The 27,033-nt window shown below is 41.1% G+C and overlaps 1 protein-coding gene across 2 annotated transcripts; it reads left to right on the forward strand.

The window, feature by feature from the left end:
* Positions 1 to 262: 262 nt before the first annotated feature.
* Positions 263 to 26,665, forward strand: tmem178 (transmembrane protein 178). 2 transcript variants are annotated; one of them, XM_043696373.1, is made up of 4 exons: positions 263 to 733; positions 19,200 to 19,313; positions 20,758 to 20,895; positions 24,586 to 26,665. In XM_043696373.1, exons 1-4 carry the CDS (start codon positions 283 to 285, stop codon positions 24,825 to 24,827), a joined length of 945 nt encoding a protein of 314 aa, XP_043552308.1. In that variant the 5' UTR covers positions 263 to 282; the 3' UTR covers positions 24,828 to 26,665. The 2 variants fall into 2 exon arrangements, with proteins under 2 accessions (XP_043552308.1, XP_043552309.1); XM_043696374.1 differs by having other exon boundaries at positions 264 to 733; positions 20,758 to 20,891; positions 24,586 to 24,830.
* The last annotated feature ends 368 nt before the right edge of the window (positions 26,666 to 27,033 follow it).

Here is a 27,033-nt window from a genome sequence, read left to right on the forward strand (position 1 = left end):
CCAGCGAGGAGTGGAGTGTGAGACCAACAGAAACAAAGAAAGGAGAAGGCAGTGCAGAAGCAGAGCTAGGCTGAGCCCTGGATAAGCTGTGCCATTGTGTGTCTGAGCCAGTGCAGCCTAGGCCCGGACAGGTGACCCTGGGCAGTCCCGGAGCCTCGTCCACCATGTAAAATAGACCGGGGTGCTGGGGGGAGACAACCTGAGCTTTGGGAGGAGGGACAGATAAGGGAGAGGGGGTGGTGGGGGGTGGCAGGCTGGGGGGGGAGGTGGGTAAAGGGAGAGATGGAGAAGGGGGTTTGGATGACTGGAGTCAGCCTGCTCCTCAGCGGCTCCGCTCTCCTGCTGCTGACCACGGCCATCTTCACTGACCACTGGTACGAGACCGACCCCCGGAGGCACAGGGCGGCCTGTGAGCGCGCTCCCGTCCCGGGGACCGGCGGAAGAGGAGGCGGCGGCGGCCGGGTCATGCCCATCCCGAACCTGCCGCTGAGGGAACGCAGCAAAGCCGAGGAGCCGGTGGTCCCGGGGGCCAGGGGGCCTCTGAAAGCCCTGGCCCCGTTCACCCCGGGCCCGGCCAGTGAGCAGGAGCTGCTGGAGAGCTGGCGATCGGTGCTGGGGCTCGGCGTCTTCGAGTCGGACTGCAGCCGTCCTCTGTTCGCCAGCTACACTGGGCTCTGGAGGAAATGTTACTACATGGGCATCGACCGAGACATTGACCAACTCATATCCAAGGGTAAGATCCAGGGGCTCATCGCCCTGGGCAAAACGGGGGCCAGAGATCCACCTTGTTCGAGTCGGTTTGTTTTGTGGATTTAGCAAAACGAGATTAGCTTTTTTTTTAATAGCAGCTGGTGTAAATCGCTGGGTGGTCTTTGAGTAGAAAATATTCATCCCTCTTGTTACTAGGGGTCAAAGAATTGACTTGGGGAAAATGCTTTCGTCTGGGCGAAATGAGCCCCTGTGCCTGTTTTTAATTTTGGATTCAAAGGTATGTTTCTTCAACGAACAAGGAGACGCAGGAGTTGCGCTTGGAGCTGGCGTTAGTGGGTTTTAGATCTAACTCAGTGTTCTTCATACCCGTGTGCATTTTTATTATCTTTTCCCAAGAGCACTGAACGTGTTAAAATGATCTGAAATTTCATAGTTTCGGCTAATTTGTGGAGGTCGGCGTGCGCCCAGGGGAGTTCGGTACAGAGTAAAGATTGTATTTTTTATAAACATCCCCAAGGACTTCGCAGTCAGCCGAATATTTCAAAATGTCAAAAGAAATTCTGCCAATAATTTGTGCACAGCAACGATCTCTTTAGGTGTACACGAGGAATGATAGATTGACCTGTGCCTCGAGAGATTTAACTCCCCTGTTCTGCTTCCAACAGAACCTTAACATCTCCTGCTCAAACCTGCGGCTTGGGACTTCAATTCATGGAAAGTGAGAGTGTTACTGCTGAGTCAAAACTCACACTTGCAAAGCAGCTTATCTCGTGTCCTTTTTTTTATATCCCGAGCGTGAATCTGTTGCATTTGATCTATTTTTAGTTGTATTTCTTTTGAATTTTGGGGAATTTCTAAGTGTCTCGACTGGAGCTCCCCTGAAATGCAGTTGTTCCTGGACAATAGAGGCATGGGCATCCCAGCACTTGTCTGTGTTTAATTTCAGGTGGCTGGTAGTTGAGAATTAATGTAGCATGGGCTGAATTAACAAGGATATAACAGATAACAATATTGTTTCTTTATGGCAACATATAGTGCATTTTTTTTTATTCACATGGCTGGGAAAACTGTTATAGTTTGACAGAGAAAGTGAGGACTGCAGTGAGGACGGCTTGTGTCCGAAATGTCGATTCTCCTGCTCCTCGGATGCTGTCAGTTATAGTTTGATGTCAAGTTTAGCAATCTATTCAGCAGCTGAGCTCGGACGTTGTCATTAATTATGCCTCTTAAGAATGTTATCAGTATTTAGCTAAAACAATTAAATATATAAATGACCCTGATTTCATTGACATATAACAAGAGTCCTGCATACCACTCAATTTTGAAATCTTTTCATCGAGAAAATGTATTTTTCTTGAAAATTGTGTTTTGAGGATGACGCTCAGTGCTGGAGACAGAGAGATAGTATCATATCTTAATTCAAGCCTCCCTGCTAAAGGAAAGATGTTGTGAAACCTGAAAGGGTTCAGAAAAGATTTACAAGAATGTTGCTGGGATTAAAGGGTTTGAGCTATGGGGAGAGGCTGAATAGGCTTGGGCTGTTTTCTCCGGAGCATCGGAGGCGGAGGGGTGACCTTATAAAATCATGAGTGGCATGGCTAATGTGAATAGCCAAGATATTTTCCCCAGGATATTGAAGTCCAAAATTAGAGAACATAGATTTAGGGTTAGAGGGGAATGATTTAAAAGGGACCTAAAGGGCATCTTTTTCATACATAGGGCCATGTGTGCATGGAATGAACTGCAAGAGGAGGTGATAGAAGCTGGTGCAATAATAACATTTTAAAGGTTAATGAGTTGGAGGGGTTTGAAAGGAAATGGGCCAAATGCTAACAAGTGGGACGAGATTCATTTAGGATTTCTGGCCGGCATGGACGAGTTAGACCAAAGGGTCTGTTTCTCTGCTGTACATCTCTATGACTGTATGACTCCCTTTGGGAATTGAGTACTCCCTGGTCCTCCATTGAATCACTGGGGATTCAGAGTTATGCTTAAGAGTTATGAGTTGTTTGAATCCCAACATTTGTAAAACCACATGAAGAGATCCAATATATAGCACCCATCAGAACCTGAGGGACTCTCTAAAGCACGGTGGCTCAGTGGTCAGCACTGATGCCTCACAGTACCAGGGTCCCAGGTTCTTTTCCAGCCTTGGGCGACTGTCTGTGTGGAGTTTACACATTCTCCCTGTGTCTGCGTGGGTTTCCTCCAGGTGCTCCAGTTTCCTCCCACAGTCCAAAGGTGTGCAGGTCAGGTGAATTGGCCGTGCTAAACTGCCAATAGTGTTAGGTGCATTAGTTCAGAGGGAAGTGGGTCTGGGTGGGCTATTCTTTGGAGAGTCAATGTGGGCTTGGGCTGAAGGGCCTGTTTCCACACTGTAGAGAACCTAATCGAATCGAATCTAATCACTTCACAGTTAATGACTTACTTATGGAAGTGCAGTCACTGTTACATAGGAAAAGACATGATTTGGAGATGCTGATGTTGGACTGGGGTGTATAAAGTTAAAAATCACACAACACAAGGTAATAGTCCAACAGGTTTAATTGGAAGCACATTGGCTTTCGGAGCGCCGCTCCTTCATCAGGTGACAACCACCTTTGAAGGAGCGGCGCTCCAAAAGCTAGTGCTTCCAGTTAAACCTGTTGGACTATAACCTGGTGTTGTGTGATTTTTAACTCTGAAAAGATACCAGTTTACAAGGTTCTGCAAACAGCAGTGATATAAATGACCGTGTTGGTGGTTGAGGGATTACTATTGGCCAGGATACAGCAAGATCTCCCATGTGCTTCTTCAAATAGTGCTATGTCAAATCTTACACCTAGCTGATCAGGCAGTTGCAGTTTTGGTTGAATATCGCAACCAAACAAAATACAACATTGACTGTGCAGCACTCTCGAAAGCCAGGATTAATTACTTAAATCCTGGAATGAAATTTGAAAGCATTACCTTCAGATTCAGAGCAAGGAAGTGCTACCACTGATATAAAGCTAACACCTGTATGACAGCATAATAATATAAAACAGCTGTTATTGTTGGACATCTGAAACAAAAACAGAAATTGCTGAAGAAACTCAGCAGGTCTGGCAGCATCTGTGGAGAGAAATCAGCTAACGTTTCAGATCTGATGGTCTTTATTCAGAACCTCTTCAGAGCTTCTGAAGAAGGGTCACTGGATTCAAAATGTTAATCCCATCTTTACTATAACAGTTCATTCTCTGATGTTTGAGAAACACAATTAAATAAATTGATGTCATATTTTAGGATTTTATGTGACTGATTTACACTATCATTTCACTTAGTGGCCTTACATGAGCTAAAACAATTTCAAATTATTTCTGAAGAAGTGCAGATGATTCAGAGTTCAATACAATTGACCCTGAATTGCCATTTAGTTATTGAAATTAGAATTATGCCTCTATGGAAATTGTCAACAAAAATCAAGCTGGTGAAATAAGGCATAGAGTTAAGATATAATTGGGGGAAGATTGTCCAAGTCTTATCAGCAGTGGCCAAAGCTAATCCTTTAATCCTTGTCCACATCTCAGCCTTTACATGCGCTTAACATGATCTGGTAATGTTGAATGCTAACATGCTGCCAGAAGTGCAAGGTATTCCATTCCTCACTATAGACTCCTCAACTTTAAATTTATGTTGTGCTTTTAAGTCTTACTCCAGAGGCCAGTGCTGTGTTGAGGGAATGCTGCTCTATCAAAGGTGCCATAGCTGAGTTGTGAAACTGAAATCCCACCTGCCCTCTAAGGAGGATGTAAAATATCCCACAATACTAGTCAACAAAAGTAAGTGTGTTGCCCAATCTCCAGGTCAGTAATCACTAGATTAGTTCCTGGGATGAAAGTGTTTTCCTTTGATTTGAGAGGCTGAGTAAATTGAGCTGATATGTTATGGAGTTTAGAAGAATGAGGGATGATCACAATGAAAAATAGAAGGTTCTGAAGCAGCTTGTCAGAGTAGACACTGAGGTTGCTTCTGCCACCTGGAGAATGTAAAACATGAGGTGACAGTATTAAAGTAAGGGGGTGATCATTTAGGATTGAGATGTGGAGGAATTTCTTCTCACAATGGGTTGTGAATTTTTGGGATTTCCTGCTGGAGAAGTTTGTGAATGGTCCATCATTAAATATATTTGAAGCTGAGGTGATCAGAATTTGGTCACTCCAGGAACCAAGGAATGTGATGAACTGATGGAAATTCAACTGATGGTTGAGCCAGAGGACCCGCTGTGTTCTTCTTGAATGGCAGAGTAGTCTTTAGGGGTCACATGGTGTACTCCTGCTCCTATTTCTTATGTCCTTGCGTATTTATCCCTCAACCTATATTCATCCCTCAACTAGCACCACAAATTGACAACAGCTTTTTCTGACACGAATGTCTGCATTTCAAAAAGTACTTAAGGTTGTGAAGTCCCGAAACAACACAAACAAAACTTGCGTTCATACACCAGTTTTAACATACTAAATATCTAAGACTTCTGCATAAAACAATATTTAACACAAAGCAATGTAAGGAGATGTAGAACAGCTGTCTGAAAGATTGATCAAAATATTTGGATTCAAGAAGGAGAGATAAAAAGAAAAGCAGAGTTGTTTAAGGACACAGTTCCACAACTTAGAGCTTTGGCATTGGAAGCACAGCTACCACTAGTGGAGAGATGCCAAAGAATTTGAGGAATGTAGCTGCATTGTAGGGTTGTGGAGCTGGAGGAGGTTACAAAGATAGAGAGAAGTAAACTGTGTCTCTCATTTAGAGGAGTCTTGTGTCCAGCATGGACATTCCCGGGATGGCAGGACTATCATATATTGAAAGATTGGAGTGACTGGGCTTGTATACACTTGCATTTAGAAGGATGAGAGGGGATCTGATTGAGATGTATAAGATTATTAAAGGATTGGACACTCTGGAGGCATGTTTCCGCTGATGAGTGAGCCCAGAACCAGAGGACACAGTTTAAAAATAAGGGGTAGACCATTTAGAACAGAGTTGAGGAGAAACTTCTGCACCCAGAGAGTGGTGGATATATGAAAAGCTCTGCCCCAGAAAGGGATAAGGCAGGAATAGGATACTGATTGTGGATGATCAGCTATGATCATAATGAATGGGGTGCTGGCTTGAAGGGCCAAATGGCCTACTCCTGCACCTATTGTCTATTGTCCTGATGCCATTTAATTCTTCCCACCAAGGTCCAGGAAGATCGGATTTAACTTGGTGCAGAACCTTCTCCCCAGTAGCAACTTTGGTGGAGCTATGCCATGAAGGGGTGTCCGATAATCAAACAGGAACCGGGACAGTTAGGTATCTAGTGAAGCTGTAGGCTGTTTCTTTAAGCCTGCCTTCACAGTTTGAATGGCTTTTTCCACCAGTCCATTGGACGGTGGATGGTTTGGAGCTGTCCTTTTATGCCAAATGCCATTCAACTTTACGAAATACTAGAATTCCCTGCGGGTAAATGATATCTTGTTGTCTGTGACCAACACTTTCAGGAGCCCATGTATTGCAAAATATTCTTGCAAGTTTTGTATCATTGTCCATGTGTTTGGCTATGTGCATCCAATGCTTTGAGTGGTCTCCACAATGACTAAGAATATTGACCCCATGAAAGGATCTGCGTAGTTGCGGTGTAACTGAGTCCAGGATTTCCCCCACCATTCCCACAATTGTGGGGGAGCTGCTGGGGTGATTTTAGTCCTCATTGGCATTCTGGGCACTGCCCACAAATGTGGCTAGGTCTGCATCCTGTCCTGGCCACCAGACATAACTTCTCACCAACATTTTCATTTTTGAAACCCTTGGATGACCCTGGTAGAGTTCAACCAGTGTCTAGTGGTGACCTTTGCTCAGGACAATCGCCCTTGCTTCCTATAATAAAATGTCAGCCTCTGTGGTGATCTGGTCTGGCCTAGTCCAAAAAGGTTTCAGTTCTGACTGTGATGGCCCTTTTTTTTCTTCCATCACCACCAACTGTTTTAGTTTTGCTAGCACCAGATCTTTGTGTCCACAGTCTGATATTGTCAGCAGTGACTGGAAAGGTGTCCAGTAAGTTTAAAATCAGAAAGGACTCTTCCTGCAGTGGCTCCATTGGTGGAGTATCTTTCAGCAGGAGGCAGCTCAAGGCATCTGCATTTGCTACAAGTCCTCCTGGATGGTGTTCCAACTTGTAATTGTATGCACCATTGAATTCGACCTGAAGCTAATGAGCGGCATGGTCTTGTCCTCTTTGAGCAGCCCTAGCAGATGTTTGTGGTCCGTTACTATTACAAATTTATGTCCGTAAAGGTATTGGTGGAACTTTTCTCACACCAAAGATGACCATCAAACATTCCTTCTCTATTGATATTTGCATCGGCCGAAGTCCGGGAAGCATACACTACTGGGCATTCCACTCCATTGGGCCATCTGTGAGCCAATGCTACCCCAATACCATACAGGGAGGAATCAATCATGCTTGGGATCAAAGTGTGCCAACTGATGATGATGATGATAGCTGCTTCTTCACTTCCCTAGAGGCTCTTTTAGCTACGAGACCATTCCCAAGGCTAACCCTTTTTCAGTGGCAGATTTAAGGGTGCCAAGATAGATGCCAGGTTATGTACGAACTTTACATAGTAATTCACCAACCTAAGGGAAGACTTAAGCTAAGACATGGGAAGTTGGGGCACATATCGATTGCCCGCAACAGTTCAGTCTTGTTGACTCTGTAGCCGAACATTCACTTGGAGTGCCTGGAACACACATTTTTCCCTTCTGAGGTATATGCCCACCATGGAAAAATGTGTAAGGACTATGTCCAAGTTCTCCAAGTGCTGTTTATTGGTCTTCCCTATTATTAGCATGTAACCCAGATAAATGGTCGGATTTCTCCAGTTTCCTCATTTCCCCTCCCCCCAGTCCCAACCCTCAGTCCCAACCCTCAAACTCAGCACCACCTTCCTAACCTGCAATCTTCTTCCTGACCTTTTCCAGCAACACATTTTCAGCTCTGATCTCCAGCATCTGCAGTCCTCACTTTCTCCTAAATGGTCATCTGGGGTTGACTTTGTAAAATGTTCTCCGTTGTCTGCTGAAAGATGGCACAGACTGATGATACCCCAACTGGCAGTTCTTGTATATTGGTACAAACCCTTATGAGTATTAACTGTAATATACTCCTGGGAATCCTCATCTAAGTGCAATTGCAGGTACGCATGGCTCATGTCCAGTTTTGTGAAAGACAGCCTCCCCTTGCCAGCTTTGCATTTAAGTCCTCTATGTGACAGACTGGTTATTTATCCAGCTGCAAGAAGCAGTTTCCCAAACCTATCGGGCTTCACAATCAGTACATTCTGCAAACTGTACTGGTTTGATGATTCCTTTGTTTTTCAGCCTCTTGCTTTCTGCCTCTACTTCTGCATATAAGACAAATGGCACTGGGCAGACCTTGCAGAGTTGTGGAATTGCTTCCTGGTCAACATGCAAGGTGGCCTTGGCTCCTTTGATCGTCCTTGGACCTTTCTGAAAAACTTGCAGGTATTTAATTAGGGCTTCAGTCAGGCAACCACTTTCTAATTGAAATATGTTGAGCGAATCAATTTGAATCTTCCTCAACTAATTTCACCCCATTAAGCTTGGGCCCGAGCCTTTTACTACAATCAGTGGTAACTGAACCAACTGTTCTCATGTGAGACTGGAACCGAAGTTGTAGCCTTAATCTGTAAAGATTCCCCAGTATAGGTTCTCAGTCATTCAGTCTATTAAGTTACACAAACTTAAGAATTGGAGTCCAGAGCGAATTTTGTTAAAGACAGGGTCTATAATCACTGATACAGCTGCATCGGTATCACCCTCCATTAGAACCAGGTGACCATTAACCAGACAGTTATATTGATTGGTTCTGATTTGGATGTTGCTAAACAATCTAACTGTTCCAAAGCAGATGTAGATGAGTTTTACAGGATGTGCATTCTCCTGAATACTGGCCTATGAAGTTGCTGATTCAACTCAGGCCTATGGGACCTTTTTGCTGTCTCGAGTCCACACACTGGCAGCAACTACAATGGCTTGCAGGGCCAGTTCCTGAAGAAAATGTTAAGTATTTGGCCGAGGCTTGTCTTTGCTTTGGGATTTTGTTGTGAGCTGACCTAGAGTCCCTCTGTTCCGGATATGTCTTGAGTGAGGCTACGCAATTGCCTTAATTCCAGTGGTGTTCCCAAGCTCAGTCAGCTTGGCGAGAGTGTCCACTTCCATCTGAATCCCCTGCAACTCATATACTCCACTTGCCACAATTTCTAATGACAAAGTCAATTGTAGTGTATGTTTGAAGTCCAGTTGGACTTCAGCAAGTAGCATCTTTGCATGGTTACATCATTAATTCCTCATACTAAACGGTCTCTCAGCATCTCACTAAGCGTTGAACCAAAGTCATGTGGCTCTGCCAGTCATCTTAACCTTGTAAATAATCCTGACATGGATTCCCCTGATTCTCAAACTGCTAAGTCAAACCGATAGTGTTTCAGAGGCTTGGGTTCATAATATTCTTTAACTAAATCCATCACCTCTTGAAAGGTTTTAGTATCTGGTGCCTTGGGAAATGTTAGACTCCTAATAACCAAAACATTTGCGGGTCCACAAGCTGCCAGGATAACGTTGCTTTTCATCGTTCCCAATGTCATTGCCCAGAAAATATAATGCGTTCTTTCCACAAGTGGATCGAATGAGCCAAGCTTCCCAAATAATAGCATGATGCCAGAAATGCTTACCTGCCTCAGAGACAGCAGTTGCGAGCGAATGTCTTCAAATGGATATTTTTTTCTCTCATCACCACTGTAATAGCTCCACAGAGGCCAGAATCCCATCACCAAGTCATCCTTTATTTACATGTGCATGGTATTTGACACTGGTCCGGCTTCCTGAAAGCCAGCACTTAGAGTGAACAGAACCGTTGACAGTCCTGTTTATTTTTTTTCTTTTCTTTTTTTTAAATAAACAGAACCTCTGACACTCCTGTTTTAATTTTCTGTTTTACCCCCACACTACCGCCTAACTGCGGTAGTGCTTATTTTTCCCCAGCACCCATGTTGTGTGTGTGTGTGTGTGTGCAGGTGTGAGACACAGTGAAAAACACAAGGTGCACAAATCTTTATTCAAATTTCCACCACCAGAAAGAAAGGAAACACCCGAGTGGCCAGTGACAGGCAGTGCCCTTCTCATCAAAGGGCAATGCTGTGAGATTAAACAGTGAAGGGGAGGGCAGGGATTAAATCAAAATAGAGTTGGAGGGAGAAATAATGCACTCCACTCCCTGTGGCGCTCACCTCTCCCTGAACAACTCCAGGGTGTCAGTGGACACTGCATGCTCCTTTTCCAGAGACACCCAAGCTCTAACGTAACCACGGAAGAGGGGCAGGCAGTCAGCCCTAATGACCCCCTCCACGGCCCGCTGTCTGTTTATGGCCAGTTTGGCCAGGGCACTCCTGTCTATTTTTGGTTTTTTTCTGAACCTCTGACGCTCCTTTTTTTTTTCTTTTTTTTTCCATTTTTCTAACCCCACACTACCGCCTAACTGCGGTAGTGCTTATTTTTTCCCCAGCACCCATGTTGTGTGTGTGCAGGTGTGAGACACAGTGAGAGACACAAGGTGCACGAATCTTTATTCGGTTTCCACCACCAGGAAAATAGGAAACACCCGAGTGACCAGTGACAAGCACTGCCCTTCACATCAAAGGGCAATGCTGTGTGATCAAACAGTAATGCTGTGTGATCAAACAGTGAAGGGGAGGGCAGGGATTAAATCAAAATAGAGTTGGAGGGGGAAATAATGCACCCCACTCCCTGCGGCACTCACCTCTCCCTGAACAACTCCAGGGTGTTGGTGGAGACCGCGTGCTCCTTCTCCAAGGACACTCGGGCTCTAACGTAACCACGGAAGAGGGGCAGGCAGTCGGCCCTAAAGACCCTCTCCACGGCCTGCTGCCCGGACCTGTTTATGAATTTGAACCCTTATTGCTTCTTTGAAAAACTGTTCAGAGTCAAATATGATACCAAGGCCATCAAAATTTGATTTAGTTGCCTGATATAATAATAGTTAGTAACTGGGAAACAGAGTTTGGGGTCTGGATTGAACACTGAGCTTTGGTCTTTCCAATATTTGGTTGCAGGTAATTCATGTTTGCCTGTTGCTGAATAGCTAACCAGCAGTCTCACAATTTCAAGGCAGTGGAAACATCAAGAATAGGTGAGGGTGTGGTAGAGCTGTGTGCTGTCAGTGTGGATGTGGAAAATTATGCTGGGTTTTTGGATGATATAGATGAAAAAAAGGAGGTGGTCAAAGATATATCCTTGGGAGCTATCACAGGTAACAGTGTGGGAACAAGAACTGTAGTCTTTTTAGATGATACTCTTAGAGATTTAGACAGATAAGATCCAAACCAGGAGAATACAGTCTGCCCAGAGGGTTGATGGTTGAGAGATGTTGGAGAAGGATTTGTTTTCAACCATGTCAAAGGCTGCAGGTAGGTCAGGAAGGACATGAATAATCATTTCTCTTTGTCAGTCAGCTGTCAGGTAGGATGTAATTTGTGATTTTGTTAAGTGTTTTCAGCACCGTGGCAAGGATGGAAACTTGACTGAAGGGATTCCAAAATGTAGTCCAAAAAAGGCGGGCACAGATTTGAAAGACAACATGATCAAGACATTGGAGAGGCAGATGTGTTGGGGATAAGGTGGTAGTGGTATAAGGATTTTACAAGTGAATGTTCTTTCTTTCATTATTTTAAACATGTTATTCTCATAAACCCATCAATGATCAAAGAATGAATGGCTTTTGATACATGCATTTATGTATGTTGAGCACATCTTACTTGGTTGCATGTGGGATTTCAATGTTTTAGTAGTGTGGTTTGCATTGAAATAACATCTTTTCATATCAAAATGCCCCATATGCAAAATATTATTGTTCTTTAGATAAACATGCAACCTTTAGACAAACATTTTGAACACATCACAATCCTACAAACAATAGTTGAAAAAAACCGTCAATTTATTTCATGGTGTGAGTTGATGAGGAAAATATCAGCTAAGAGACACAAAAACCTTTCTGTTTCTTCAGTTCGTATTGTAGGCTCTAATATCCATATGACTATGGGATCAGATAGAACCTTTGTTTATTATCCCATCTAATCAGTGACACCTTCAACAAAAAAACAAATTTAAAAATTGCTGAGAAAAAACACATATTGCCAAAGTTTTTGCCTTGCACTCAGCAGAACATTTCACAAGAACACCAATTCAAGTGGAAAATCAACATTTGGAAAGCTAAGGTATCTTAAAGGTTTGAATAACATGTGAAGCTAGCTGTCTCACACTGCTACTGTGCAATAGCAACACAAATGGTGTTTATCACTAACAGGATGCTGCCAACAAGTCAAAAAGGTGTTCTATCAACAATGTGTAATGTGTTTTATGAATTACAGTGCCAGTGTGGTGCCAAGTACGTAGGTAATGCATTACAAAGATCAGATCATACCAAACAGTATATTCCTTCAGCTGTGCACAAAGTACTGCCCATACCAAACGAGTCCCAATTTGCAAAACTAGTAACACAGTGTCCAATTTGGGTTTTGATTCTGAAGTTGGACATCTGCTGGATAATCATGAGCATGCATGCAATATACTGACAACTAATTTCGGATTGTCAATCTGGCCTGTGGTGTGGTGCACTTGTATGAACTGGAGCCACATATATTAATACAAAGAGTCCTGTACATTGCAAGGAGAAAGAACATATACACATACATTGCACCTATTTCAATTCAACAGAATAGGTGAGAGCCATTCACTGGTTTGTTTCTCCAGGTGATGTCTTGACCAATTTGAGTCAAGTTTAAAATTTAAACAAAGCCTGGCAGCTAACTGTCAATCAGCATTAATGAATGTATTCTACATGGTAACACCCCTACCAACCAATCAGTCCTGTATGACATATATTGTAAATGTTGGATTTCCACTTAAATCGGTATTTTTGTGAAATGTCCTGATGTGTTCAAGACAAAAAGCTTTGACAAAACGTATCTTTGTCAGTAATATTCAATTTCTGTATTATCAAATGATTAATTTAAAAATATACATACTTTTATCATATTGTCATCACTAATAATATTGTTGAGCCAGTCCCTTACAATGTCTGGTAAATCACAATAGTTCCACATCCCATCACACCCATAAGTTGTGCAATCTACTGAGAAAATTGAGACGGATGAGGGAATAAAAATCTGGAGCATTCTTCCCTGATCTTATTAAGTGAACAAAATTGGCCCTAGAAACCACTTTGGTTATAATTAATATTATACTTTTGCTGCCTTATAGTAGATTTAGGCGAAGAAAAGTGGGAGGAGCTTGATTAGAGCACAGTAGACCATGGACTGGGTGTGTCAAAAGGCCCGTGTTTTATATCCTATGTAGTCCTAAGTACATGTGATTTCTTGTTGCCTTGAGAATATCTTGATCTGACTGAGTACCTTGTGAAGCCACTTTTAAAAATTTGTTTTTGATATAGGGGTCACTGACTCGGCCAGCCTTTATTGCCCATCCTAATTGCACTTGAGAAGGTGGTAATGAGCTGCCTTCCTGACCAGCTGCAGTCCTTGAGGCATAGGGTCACCTACAGCACTGTTAACAAGGGAGTTCCCAAAGTTGGACTAGCAGTGAGGAAACGGTGAAATGTTTTCAAGTCAGAATGGAGATTTGGGGATCAGTAAGAGTCAGTCATTTTGGTGTAGGACTTGAGTTGCATTATATAAGACCATATGACTAGCTAATAGCTTTAAGCTGATTGATTTCTTTTGGTTCTGGATGTTAAAAATTGAATTCCAATTCTCAAAGCATTATGATGGATTTTGAATATGCATAATATTGTGCTGAAGTGTCACTGTAGCTGAATTCCTTATATCCTGACTGGAAATTAATTGAATCCTTAGATTTATGTTAGACATAAGAGTGTACCTCATGCGTCCTATCTGGATGCACCTCAGCAAAGTGTGGCAAGCCCAAAAGAAACTAAGAGAGTTGCGAAGACAAACCACCTCTCCCTCCATCCATTAACTTCATCTATACTTCCCTCTGCATCTGGAAAGCAGCCAACGTCCCACCCCATTATACTCTCTTCCATCCTCTTCCATCGGGCAGAAGATATACAAGTTTGTATACATGTACGAACAGTTTCAAGAACAGTTTTTGCCCTGGTGTTATCAGACTTTTGAATGGACCTCTTTAATGTTAATGTTGATTTCTCTCTGCACCTTCTCAGCAGCTGTAACATTGTAGCCTGCATTCTGTTGCGTTACCCTGATGCACTCATATAATACAATCTGCCTGTAAAGCATTTAAGATAACACTTCTCACTGTACCTCAGTACACGTGACAGTAATAAATCAAATCAAATCAAAATCATGAGACAAGCCAATACAATAGTGATGTTGGCTTTTCATGTTGTGAATTTCATAATAGGCTTTCAGAAAATGTATATTTACAATCTTCTGAAAACAAATTCCAGAACACAAATATTGAAGTGCTATTCTTTCAACGATTTACATCCTTTTATCAAAATCATGCATTTTATACCAATGATCAAATATGAACATTATTTACATCAAGATATGGTTTTGGTGACCCTTAGTGTAGCTTATAGTTACTGCAAGTTCTGGTGTGTTTTTGTACTTTAAAGCTAGACTTTCTCATTTTGCTCTTTGTGTTGAGAGTAGGATTTGACTTTTGCGGTCTCCACTTCTCAGGTGATAATGAATCATCTTTTATCTTCTTTTTTAAAAATATGCTTTATTCAGGATGTTTATAAAAATGGATTACTGACACTATACATCAAGTGTAAAACAAATCAGTTTCATTCACGACCATTTGTTACTTCTAACAATTACAATTGCAGTCAATCATTTCTATGTTCATTATGTGTTAAACAAACAGCTCAAGAGTTTTTACAAAGCTTCTCGCCCCTTGAAGAACCTTGGACTGTGCTCTTTCTCTTTGTGATAGCTGCCCAAGGTTTAATATCTCCCTCAGCATGTAGTCTTGGACCTTAGAATGTGCCAATCTGCAACATACTGTCAAGGGCAACACTTTGCACAGGAAGATTAAGAAATCTTGGGTAGATCAAAGAGTGTTTGTCACTGAATTAATTGTTCTCCAGGTGTAGTTGATGAATGTCTTGGTGTGTATCTATGGGAACAGGCCATAGAGCTGCCATAGAACATAGATCAGTACAGCACAGGAGCAGGCCCTTCGCCCCACCATGATTCTATTATAAGCTAATCCCATCTGCCTGAGCATGATCTGTACCTCTCTATTCTCTTTCTGTTCATGAATCTGTCTAAATGCCTCTTATACTTTGTAATCGTATCTGCTTTTACCATCTCCTATGGTGGCCCGCTCCAGACACTTACTACCCTCTGTCTAAAAAAAAGCATTCCTCACACATCTTCCTTAACCTTTCCCCTTTCACCTTAAATCTATGCCCCGTAATATTTGACATCCCCATCCTGGGAAAAAGACTATCCAACCTATTCATGTCTCTTATAATTTAAAGACTTCTACCAGGCTCCCCCCTCAGTCTCTGCGCTCTCATGAAAACAATCCAAGTTTGTCTGATCTCTCCTTAGAGTTGTCACATGATGAACATTGCCAAAGAAAAAAAAACACTGTATATTTTCTGAAAGCTCCTTTGCAAAGGCACATTTCACAAGCAGGTGGACAACTGTTTCTTCCCCTGCACGGCCATCTCAATGACAATATACGACAAGGGTGAAACTTGGGGTCTGGAGGAAAGATCTGGCAGGAAGGGCCTTCTGACCTGCAGCCATACTCTGTCTTGCTGCTTGTTTGAAAGGTTTGGTGATGAGACATTCTGCCAAATGAACTTGATGGTCTGTTCAGGGAGCCATTGAGCAAGATCAAATGTCTCCCTTCTCCAAGGACATTATGTGCTGACCACTGTCTGATGAACTTGTGGTCAAAGGTGTTTGTTAAGATAGGCCTTTCCACCAGAAGAGATGGTGCAGCTTAGATTAGATTAGATTACTTACAGTGTGGAAACAGGCCCTTCGGCCCAACAAGTCCACACCGACCTGCCGAAGCGCAACCCACCCATACCCCTACATTTACCCCTTCACCTAACACTATGGGCAATTTAGCATGGCCAATCCACCTGACCTGCACATTTTTGGACTGTGGGAGGGAACCGGAGCACCCAGAGGAAACACACACAGACACGGGGAGAATGTGCAAACTCCACACAGTCAGTCATCTGAGGTGGCAATTGAACCCAGGTCTCTGGCGCTGTGAGGCAGCAGTGCTAACCATTGTACCACCGTGCCACCCATAACCACTATGTCACCGTGCCACTTGATCCAATTGAATGGAGCATTCCCAGCAAATGTGCTCAGACCAGCCCTTCTCATCACTGGACACAGGCAGAACCTCAGTTCATAGTGACACTTGGTGTTTGCAGACTTAAAGTCTATGTACAGCTTGATGCAGCTGCACACAAAGGTGGTCATCAAGATGAGGATGATACTGGATATGTACCTTCCCCCATTACCTAGGTGATTGTACATCATGTCCTTCTGAACCCAGTCCATTTTTGATCTCCAGATAAAGCAGAAGGTGATTTGACTGATTGCCATGAATCAGGAAAGAGGAATGAACCAGACTTGCAGCACATGCAGCAACACCAAGAGCACTTCACACCTAATGACCAGGAGTTTCCCTGCAGTGAAGAGAAGTTTTGTTTCCATTTGCCCAGATTTTGTTTTAATATGGCTACTCATCCCTACCAGGTTTTAGTACTCAACCCAGCCATTCAAAGCCATATCCCTAGCATCATCTTTAATTAATCTGACCAAAATGAGTTATGAAGAAGATTTGTATTGGACATGAAACACAAACTTTGCTTCTGTCTCTTTGACCAATGTCAAAAACACTATAAATATGTCTTCTACCACATCAATTTAATTAATTAACCCATTAGGATTTGCTTGTGTTGCCTTAGAAAGAGACTTATTTCTTGCTCTATGTGAGCTTTAGCTTGTGTTCACTTTATGTCATCCAATGTATGATATTTACACAGTACAATTCCCTGACAATCACAAATTCAGCTGATAAATAGTCCACATTATCACACCTACTTCTACTTTTGAAAAATGTCAGCTATTCTAGAGTTATTGTGACAATTCAGTCCATTACTGCTGAGTTGCAATGCTTGATGTAAACACGCACACATTTCTTTAGCAAAACACAGAAACACATTAAAATCAGTGACCTTTCTAATCATTACATCAGCACAAGGCTTCATATGTTTTCTCCTCATTTCATTTAATTTCATTTGGCTATCCCAGCAAATTTTAGGTTAATATGTTCAGCCCTTTTCTTGTACATGAGAGTGATGATGCCTTTCCTTGTGCATTCCGGCATATTGCCACCAAAAAGCACATTCCATGCAGTAGGTCTTGGTTGATCTGATCCCAAAGAGTCAATTACAATTCACCAGTAAATCATCATTTCCGGGAGTTTTGTTTTGTCTCCAAAGAACTGGCAGATTTTGTTAGCTCATCAGAGATAGAGGCTATTCCAGCATCCCATATACTGTCATCTAAGACATCCGTGACAGAGGACAGGAAAGACTTAGAGGCCATACTGTCTGTGGCTTCACATCATACAAACCAGGATAAAAGGATTTGCTGAGCTTCGTATGTAAGCCTATGATAATGTTATTGAATCTCTTTCTCCTTAATGTGGTAGATCACATCTTCTTTATCTGAACTTCTTTGATAATGTGTCTCATCCTTTGCTCTGGACCAGACTGTGTGCTAGAAGATGATTGTCGAGTAAGTAATGAATCTTGTTGGATCTTGACCTGTTGGAGATCCTTCTCAATGGTGACCTCCATTGCCTGCAGCAGGTAGAGATTATGTTCTGGAGGTGGGACATTTCCCTCTGTTCCTCTCTTGCCTTCTGAACATCTCTGAGTGTGAAGAATCTTTGGATTTTTGCCTTGATTGCTTGCCACCAATTAACTCAAAGAAGAGTTTCACAATGTTTTCTGGTCTCAACATAGTCTCAACATGTTCAGCTTCCACGTCCCTCAACCAATCCTCTGGTCAATTTGTTGGTGATAGTCAATAGGAAGTAGAAGAACACAGGCTTAATGTTGACAGATCTGTCCATGAACGTTTGGGACACAAATCATCAATCCTGGAACAGGGAGACCCATCTGGTCTCAAACAGATGTACCTGTATAGTGCTCCATTGGCAAAATTGAACAGTTGTACAGCTTGGCACCTTTTCTTGTTTCCACCGGAGTGTGAATGTAGCATCAGCCTGCTGTTGGCCCTGTTGGAATGTCCAGCTGTAATCACCACCTGGATGCCACCAGCACTAATAAGAGCTGCTGAAATCTGGCCTGTCAATTACTGTTCTGAACTGGGGCCAACATTGACATTAAGTGGAGCAGAGTGCTTTTGTACATTTCATCCTCTCACTACAAGAAGATTGAAGCAGCAATCCCTACATTCCCTTACTTGTCACTGCCTGCCACTCAGAAAAAGACACGTTGTTTCCAGAATGCAAATCAGTTCTCTATTTATCTCAATACACTATCTTGATCCCATGCACTTTAATTTTATTACATCTTGAATAATTCCAATAAATTCGTCAAGCATGATTTCCCTTCTGTAAATCCATGCTGACTCTGTCCAATCCTGTTACCATTTTCCAAGTGCTCGTCTAGTAAATCTTTATAATGAACTCTAGTATTTTACTACTCCTGATGGTGAGCTAACAGACCTATAATTCCTTGTTTTCTCTCCACCTTTCTCTTAAATAGTGGGGTTACATTAACTATCCTCCAATCCATAGGAGCTATTCCAGTGAATTAGACAAAAGAATTAGAGAATTACAAACAAAAGTTGTAAAGGACACAAAACAATTAAAAAGCACACTTTTTGTGCTTTACTTCTCAACATTTCAACAACAAATACACAAAAATGATTAAACTACACATGCAGACATCATACAATATGAGTATCCAGATCATAGGTCCAATGTCAATGTCTACAATTCATATTTTATTTACTAATGAAAAATACAATAATCTAGGCCTGGTTTCTCAATTAACTACATGTTGATAATGGCTAACATATTGTACAACAATGGTGTATGTGGAATTATGATATTGTCGGGAAGAATATTTTATGAATCTTTTATTATTACATCAGCTGAATACTGTAATCTATGTCATTGGTAATTATTATTCTGATATGAACATAATGCCATTTATAACACAAGTATTTAAATCAGTCAATATATAAACATGCCAGTTGTGATGGTCAGTACTTCACAATAATATTTATTCTGTTTATTTGATTATGACAGATTTTCATTGATATTTAAGTCCCGCTGTGTCATGTTGATGAATTTTATTTTCCTCTTAGGAATTGCGCAGAGATGCACATCTGTCAAGTATCACTACTCCCAGCCCATTCGTCTAAGAAATATTCCTTTCAATCTTACAAAAACCATCCAGCAGGATGAATGGCATCTGCTGCGTAAGTGTGAAATAGCATTAAACAATGCTAAACTAAGAATAAGCTGTGCTTTCCATTTCTGCCTCAATGTAGTGGTTCTACCTGCTCTGTCAGAATTACTTCACCTACAATTCATGCCTCTATTTGCTGTTCATATGACAGGAAATGTGAGAACAGGGAAAGTGGCAGGAATTTTCTTGGGACTTCTTCTGTTCCATGATCAGATCTACAATGGAAGTTCAATGGAAACCTCATTCATGGGCATATAGAATTGTAATGCCGAATGGAAGAAGGCTTGAGGAAATTATTGACCATAATATGAAGAGCTTTTAAGAGAAATAGAGTTAAGAGTATAGATTTTTTCTCTCTTCCTCTGTCTCAGGATGTAGCCATTTCCCCCAAGGCTATATTTGTTGCCAGCTGCACTGAAGAAGCTAGTAGTGAACATTTATCTTGAACTTATGCAATCCTTGTGGTGAAAGTGCACTCACAGTGCTGTTAGGTAGGGAGTTCCATAATTTTTAGCCAGTGACAATGAAGGAATGGGATGTATATACATTCTTCACAATTTGGTCTGTGACCTGGTGGGGAAACTAAAAGTGAGGGTACCTGCTGACCTTGTCCTTCTAAACAGTAGATGGTTTTGCTACGTATTATCAATGAAGCTTTGACAAGTTGATGCAATGCATCCTGTGAGTTTTGTGTATTGCAGCCGCTGCTAACAACTCAACAGGTTAACTTTGCCTCTGTCAAAAGCCAGATCTAGATAAAGGTTTTTGGTGGCATTCTCCAGGCAGAGACAGTTAGTAGGATACAGCTTTACTTATCTATGTACCCATTGAATTGTCCAATGTCACATCTGTTGGATGTTAGGTTGGAACCCTAATCCTATTCAAATAAGGATAAGTATCGTTACTTGAGGTGAAAATAGTGCCATTCCACAGAACCCATTTTTTGTCTTACCAACTCAATTGCATTGAACATTAATTATTCTTATATAAAGTAGGCCGGCACTATATAAAGTATGGACCAGCTTAAGAGTGTAAGTTGATATGCAAACAATGCCAGTGGCAATCCTAACCATTATTTATTTTGATTCTCAACTTTGGGTCTGATAAATATTTGTGGGGAACTTGGATCCCCAGCTATGTACTGGGGATGGGAAATTAGAAACTACACTGGCAGCAATTGTACCCGCCTCTTTAAGAACTGATGCTTCCCAATGCAATCAATTTCACTCCTTCAATGTAGTTTGGATAGATTGGGAACTCATAGCCTGGTGAATTGCAACAAATAACCACTTCGTCTCATTTTTGTGTGACCTAGCATGCATTAGTGATGTTGAAATGAATAACTTTATGGATATTGGTCAGTAGAATGCTGTCAAAGCTATTCCTTAGTGGGTTTTTCTTCTGAAGAAATACTAATGAGGTTTATTTTTCTTTATTCCTCTCTACCACCACAGATTTGAGGAGAATCACAGCTGGATTCCTGGGCATGGCAGCTGCTGTCCTGCTGTGCGGGTGTATTGTCGCATCAATGAGCTTCTTCTGGGAAGAAAGTCTCACTCAGCATGTGGCAGGCCTCCTTTTCCTAATGGCAGGTCATTTTCCAGCATTTTACTTCAGCAGTTTATGTGTCTGCAGTTATTTTTTATTACATTGGTAGCTTTTACTTCTAAACAGACACTTTATAGAGATACCTTTTGACAGTGGGTTGGGTGAACAATATTTTGCCTTCTGCATCACTGTTTAAGCCAGTTAAGTACTTCTGAGGTCACTGCTGGTAATGTAGGAAACACAGTAACCAAACTGTGCACAGCAAAGTTCCAAAAATAGTGATGTGATAATGGCTAGAGAAGAAGTCTCAGCAATGGTGGTTGATATAGGCAAGGAAGAGAAAGTGAGGACTGCAGATGCTGGAGATCAGAGTCGAGAGTACGGTTCTGGAAAAGCACAACTGGTCAGGCAGCATCCGAGGAGCAGGAGAATCGGCTTTTCAGGCATAAACCTGATTCATGATGAAGGGGTTATGCTCAAAACGTTGATTCTCCTGCTTCTTGGATGCTGCCTGACCTGCTGAGTATTTCCAGCACCACACTCCCGACTCTGATATAGGCAAAGATCTAAGGAGAGCTTTCTCTGTTCCTCTATACTCACCTGAAAAAGTAGATTGGATGACACTTTCAACAGTGTAGGACTCCCTGATTACTGCATTGTTTAGTAGCTCCAGAGTTTGTCCACAAGTCCACGGAATAGGGCATTACATGTGTATCTAAGTGGTGAGAAAAAGAAAAAGAATTTTGCTAAGACAGCAAAATCATCTCAAACCCCAAATAGTGGCATCAAAGGAAGGCAGCAGAGAGATTTTTAAATAAAATCATAGAGATGCACAACACAGAAACAGTCCCTTTGGTCCAACTCGTCCAGGCCGACCAGATATCCTATATAAATCTAGTCCCATTTGCCAGTGTTTGGCTTATATCCTGCTAAACCTTTCCTATTCGTATACTCATCCAGCTGCCTTTTAAATGTTATAAGGGTACTAGCCTCCACCACCTCCCCTTGGAAGCTCATTCTATACACACACCACCCTCTGTGTGAAAAAGTTGCCCCTTAGGTCTCTTTTATATCTTTCCCCTCTCACCTTAAACCTTCTAGTTCTGGACTCCCCCACCCCAGGGAAAAGATCTTGCGTATTTACCTTTTCAATGCCCCCTCATGATTTTATAAACTTCCATGAGGGCACCCCTCAGCCTCCAATGCTCCAGGGGAAACAGCCCCAGCCTATTCAGCCTCTCCCTATATCTCAAACCCTCCAACCCTGGCAACATCCTCGTAAATCTTTTCTGAACCCTTTCAAGTTTCACAACATCCTTCCTATAGGAGGGAGTCCAGAATTGCACGCAATATCAAAAGTGGCTGAACCAATGGCCTGAACAGCCGCAACATGACCTCCCAATTCCTACACTCAATGCATTGACCAATAAAGGTGAGCATACCAAATGCTTCTTCACTACCCATCCATGTGTGACTCCACTTTCAAGGAACTAGGAACCTGCACTCCAAGGTCTCTTTGTTCAGCAACGCTTCCCAGGACCTTACCATTAAGTGTATTAGTCATGGCCTGATTTGCATTTCCAAAATACAGCATCTCACATTTATCTAAATTAAACTCTATCTGCCACTCCTCAGCCCATTGGCCCATCTGATCAATATCTCCTTGTACTCTGAAATATCCTTTTTAGCTGTCCACTACACTTCTAATTTTAGTATCATCTGCAAACTTATTAAACATACCTCCTATGCTGACATCCAAATCATTGATATAAATGACAAAAAAAAGTATACCCTGCACCAATCCTGTGACACACCGTTGGTCACAGCCCTCCAGTCTGAAAAGCAACTCTCTACCACCACCCTCTGTCTTCTACCTTCGAGCCAGTTCTGTATCCAAATGGCTAGTTCTCCCCGCATTCCATATGATTTAACCTTGCTAACCAGTCTACCATGAGGAACCTTGTCAAAATCATAAATGCAACCTTTACACTGTAATATTTTCTGTCCTTGTCAGATGAAATGAATCAAGGCTTCCTCTTGAAGCTATTTTTATTTAACTGAATGCGATTGTGTAATTTCAGCTTAATTGGAGGGGCAACACAACTTGTATGGAATGCACAACGTATTTGTTAAGTTAAAAATCTCAATTCACAACAGCACTTTAGCAAGAAAAAAGGAGTGAATTACTGACATCCTCTTCCTGCAACATTTGAAGGTTTGAAATTTGCTTCTCTGCTTTAAGGAACATAGTTAAAACTCGTGCAACACCAAGTTATAGTCCAACAGATTTAATTGGAAGCACTAGCTTTTGGAGCGCTGCTCCTTCATCAGGTGGTTGTGAAGTACACAATTGTAAGACACAGAATTTATAGCAAAAGTTTACATGTAATGTAACTGAAATTATACATTGAAAAATACCTTGGTCAACGTATTTTTCAATGTATAACTTCAGTTACATCACACTGTAAACTTTTGCAATAAATTCTGTGTCTTACAATTGTGTACTCCACAACCACCTCATGAAGAAGCAGAGCTCCGAAAGCTAGTGCTTCCAATTAAAACTGTTGGACTATAACCTGGTGTTGCGTGAGTTTTAAATTATGTACACCCCAGTCCAACACCGGCATCTCCAAATTAAAGAACATAGGAATGGAGTAGACCACTTAACGTCTTAAACCTGTTCTGCCATTCAAAGTAGATTATGGTTGACATGACCTAACTCCATTTATCTCCTTTTGCCCATATTTCTTAATACCCTTAGTTCAAAATATCTCTCCCAGATTTAAAGTTCACAATTTACTCCCCAGTCAACTGACATCTGAGGAAGAGTTACAAACTTCTACCAACGTTTTTTATGTGAAAGTGTTTCCTTGGAAATTCTTAGCTCTAAATTTCAGCTCTATATATCCTGGTCCTTGACTCTCCAACTAACAAAAGTACTTCTCTCTATCTACCTTAACTACACACTTGCAAAAAGAAAATCTTTGATCAATTTACCCCCTAGCCGTTGAAAGGAATACAAGTTTGGTTTGCTCTACTTTTGTAATTTAACCTTTATTGTTCCGATAAATCTATACTGCTATTCCACACAGTACTCAATCAGTGGTTAACTAGGGCTTTCGAAAGCTTTAGCATAACTGTTGTAGTCCTCTAGATATAACCTTTTTGATTATTTTTCATAGCTGTCCATGATATTTTAACAATCTATGCATATGGACCTCTGAGTTATATTTGAACTTCTAAATTTCAAGTTTATTGCCATTTAGAAAGTGCCTTATTACAATCTTTTAAATTCAAAAATAGCTGGTCTCACATTTGTCTATCTGAAATTTAATTGCTACAGTTTTGCCTTCATTTCATTTATTTTGTTTATTTTAATTTATCTTATTTATGCTGTTACCTGCAGTATTTGCAATGCAAGCTGTTTTTGTGATAGATTTTTAAAACCTCTTTACTCATATTGTTCAATGGATTTTTTCTGAACCTTTTCTGACATGTGGGAGAAAGCTTTACATGTGTATGCATTTTATAAAATGATTTATTTAAAGTGACCCTGGACATTTCACAGTACGCTCAAATTCCTGTCTAAATGCGTTGGCTTCAACCACTGAAACTAATTTGTCATATTCGCTGTCTTGTTGCACATTTCCTTTAGATAGTAAAATGTACTACAATATCTGAATTGTATTATATTTTGGATAAAAATAACAGCAATTTTCTTTTCTTTCCTTTAGGAATCTTTTGCACAATTTCTCTTTGCACATTTGCAGCCAGCATTTCGTATGATCTTTCACGTCAACCAAAATTTATCTATGGCCTACCAAATGATGTTGACCATGGGTACAGTTGGTCCATTTTCTGTGCATGGTGTAGCCTAGGGTTAACGATGATGGCAGGCTGTTTGTGCACTGCATTGCCATTCCTCAGCAGAACCAAGACAATCCATCAAAAGTCCATCAGAGATTCTTCCGTTTGAGCACCATTTGAAAAATACAGTTGATTTTATGCAAGATCTGTGGTTCTCCAGTCTGATCTTGTGTTGGGAGTGTGGCATATGAATCATGCATCTGTGTTTTTGATTCTCTGTAGATTCTGCCATAAACTACTTACAATAAATCTGCATTTGTGTCTTTAAAACACAAAATTGTTATTTAAAAGAACTGCACCATTCAATGTAAACGATACAAAAAAACTCATCAAACAACTACTGATAATATGCCACTTGAAATTACAAATACTTCGTGACTAACCACTGCTGCCTCAGTTTTTCTTTGGTCTTACCTGTTCTGAGATTAGTTGAAATTATTTTATTATGGTGGTTGTTTTCTGTGCAATACCAGTTGTATTATTGTTGTATTCCAAATGCAAAAAGGTAGGAATATTAAACTGGGCTCAGCTATTGAAATATATTGGATATATTGAAATTGTACCTTCAATTTTACAATGTTACTTTATTGATATTCAACAGGAAAACATATCAATATGTCTCTATGAGTAAAGCACACTGGGAGTAAAATTGATCTTTGGTGATCATGCAAAATGGGCAATAGGAAATTTGGAAACCTTTTTATATCTGCCCAATGTTTTTGCAGTTGATTTCGAAGAAAATTGAGTGGGATGCAAAATGGGCCAATGATTCACCATCACTCACTTAGCACAACCATCTACTTTGAACTGCCAGGTCCAAGCATCAGTTTGCACTTTTACATTCCAAGTATTGCCTCTCTTAAAGCTGTGGTGATTATTTAACTAAACCATGTACTTTGAGTAAGGTTCAACTGTAATTATTTGACAATACTGTGCTGTCAATTGCTGTGTTAAATTTTGTGAATGAAAATGTGAATAATTGGTACAATTGTTACAATATTTCCATAATATGGTACTGAGTGTAAATTCTTTGTGCTGTTTCTCTGTAGACACTGCTTTTATTTTAATAAACTTTAAGTCTCAGTAGGTTAGAAATTGGATTGCACCTGGTTGTATCCCTATATACAGTATATCTAATCCAGGGCTGGACCATGCAAAATTGGCCCACAGGCCTCCTCTGTTTACTGTTGACAAACTGCAGATGCCAGTGAAGGCCTTGGAAGCAATTCATGGTTCTTTGAAGAACAATAATCAGACTGTTGAGATGGTAGGCAGAGGAGGAGGAGGGAGGGTGGGGGGAGATTGGAAGGGAGGGAAACTTAACGTGGAGCTGAGAGGAATACTCTTCCTGTCTTCGCAATAAGGTGAGCTACAAAAAAATAACTTTCAGGGAGCAGCTTCCAGCAGACCCTTGCCTTTGAAAATAATTAGTTTCTGCCTACAACCTTCATAGTGTACATAAGTCAGTTGCTAAAGAGTTTTAGAGGATGAGCCGTTCATTGCATATACAAAGGGACGATTGCCTTTTTGGGCACAGGCTGTGAATATCTTTACAATTTAATCAGCAGTACATGTTAAGTGTGGAATGCATGCCACCCGTGATATTGATACTTAGGTGCCCATTTTACAGGTGCAAAAGGTTTGACACCTATGAATTTCTGGGCAAGTACGTTTATTTTAAATAAATAGTCTCCAAGATAGCTCTTCCTTTGTAGGTATGAGATACCATCCGAGAAAACCTGCTTAGTTCCAATATGAGATAATATTGTGCCGCTTTGTATGAATTGTGTCCATACTTGCATATTGTGCAACAATTCTGTATGACGCAAAAAGTTTAATGTCTTTATGTTAGAGAAGTGACATTTTTATTTTCAAAAGTGAGATAAACATATCTGGTAACAAAAATCTTTCTTCCAATAAAAATTATCCAATGAAAATTTACCTTTTCTTCCATTCATTCTGAATTCTACAATTTTAGTCTTGAACCATAAAACATTGTCACAGCATGAAGTTAACACAATAAATGTGCCATAGAAAAGTGACAGCAGAGAAAGAGCCCATTCCACCCATTGTAACTGCACTAGCTGAATAAATTAGCTGCCCATTTTAATCACACTTTCCAGGGTGTTGAAGCAGAATGACTAAATAAATCACTTGACATCAAGAGTCCACTTCTGACATCAAAGAGTTTATTGATGTTTCACCGCTGGGAAGAAATCTCTGGTGGTGCAGAAGCTTGTTCTCTGAACAAAGGAAAAATGTAAACTTTTATACATTTGTTTTCAGCCTGACTTTGATGATTGCAAACCAATCGT

This window comes from Chiloscyllium plagiosum, chromosome 9 (assembly GCF_004010195.1).
Source record: "Chiloscyllium plagiosum isolate BGI_BamShark_2017 chromosome 9, ASM401019v2, whole genome shotgun sequence".
NCBI classification, from domain to species: Eukaryota; Metazoa; Chordata; class Chondrichthyes; order Orectolobiformes; family Hemiscylliidae; genus Chiloscyllium; species Chiloscyllium plagiosum.

What these genes read in the sequence shown, in the direction of transcription:
- tmem178 (XM_043696373.1), top strand. Translation starts at nt 283, where the DNA reads ATGGAGAAGGGGGTTTGGATGACTGGAGTCAGCCTGCTCCTCAGCGGC. An exon ending in GGATGAATGGCATCTGCTGC is followed by an intron (nt 19,314 to 20,757) that starts GTAAGTGTGAAA and finishes CTACCACCACAG; the next exon opens with ATTTGAGGAGAATCACAGCT. An exon ending in CCTCCTTTTCCTAATGGCAG is followed by an intron (nt 20,896 to 24,585) that starts GTCATTTTCCAG and finishes TCTTTCCTTTAG; the next exon opens with GAATCTTTTGCACAATTTCT.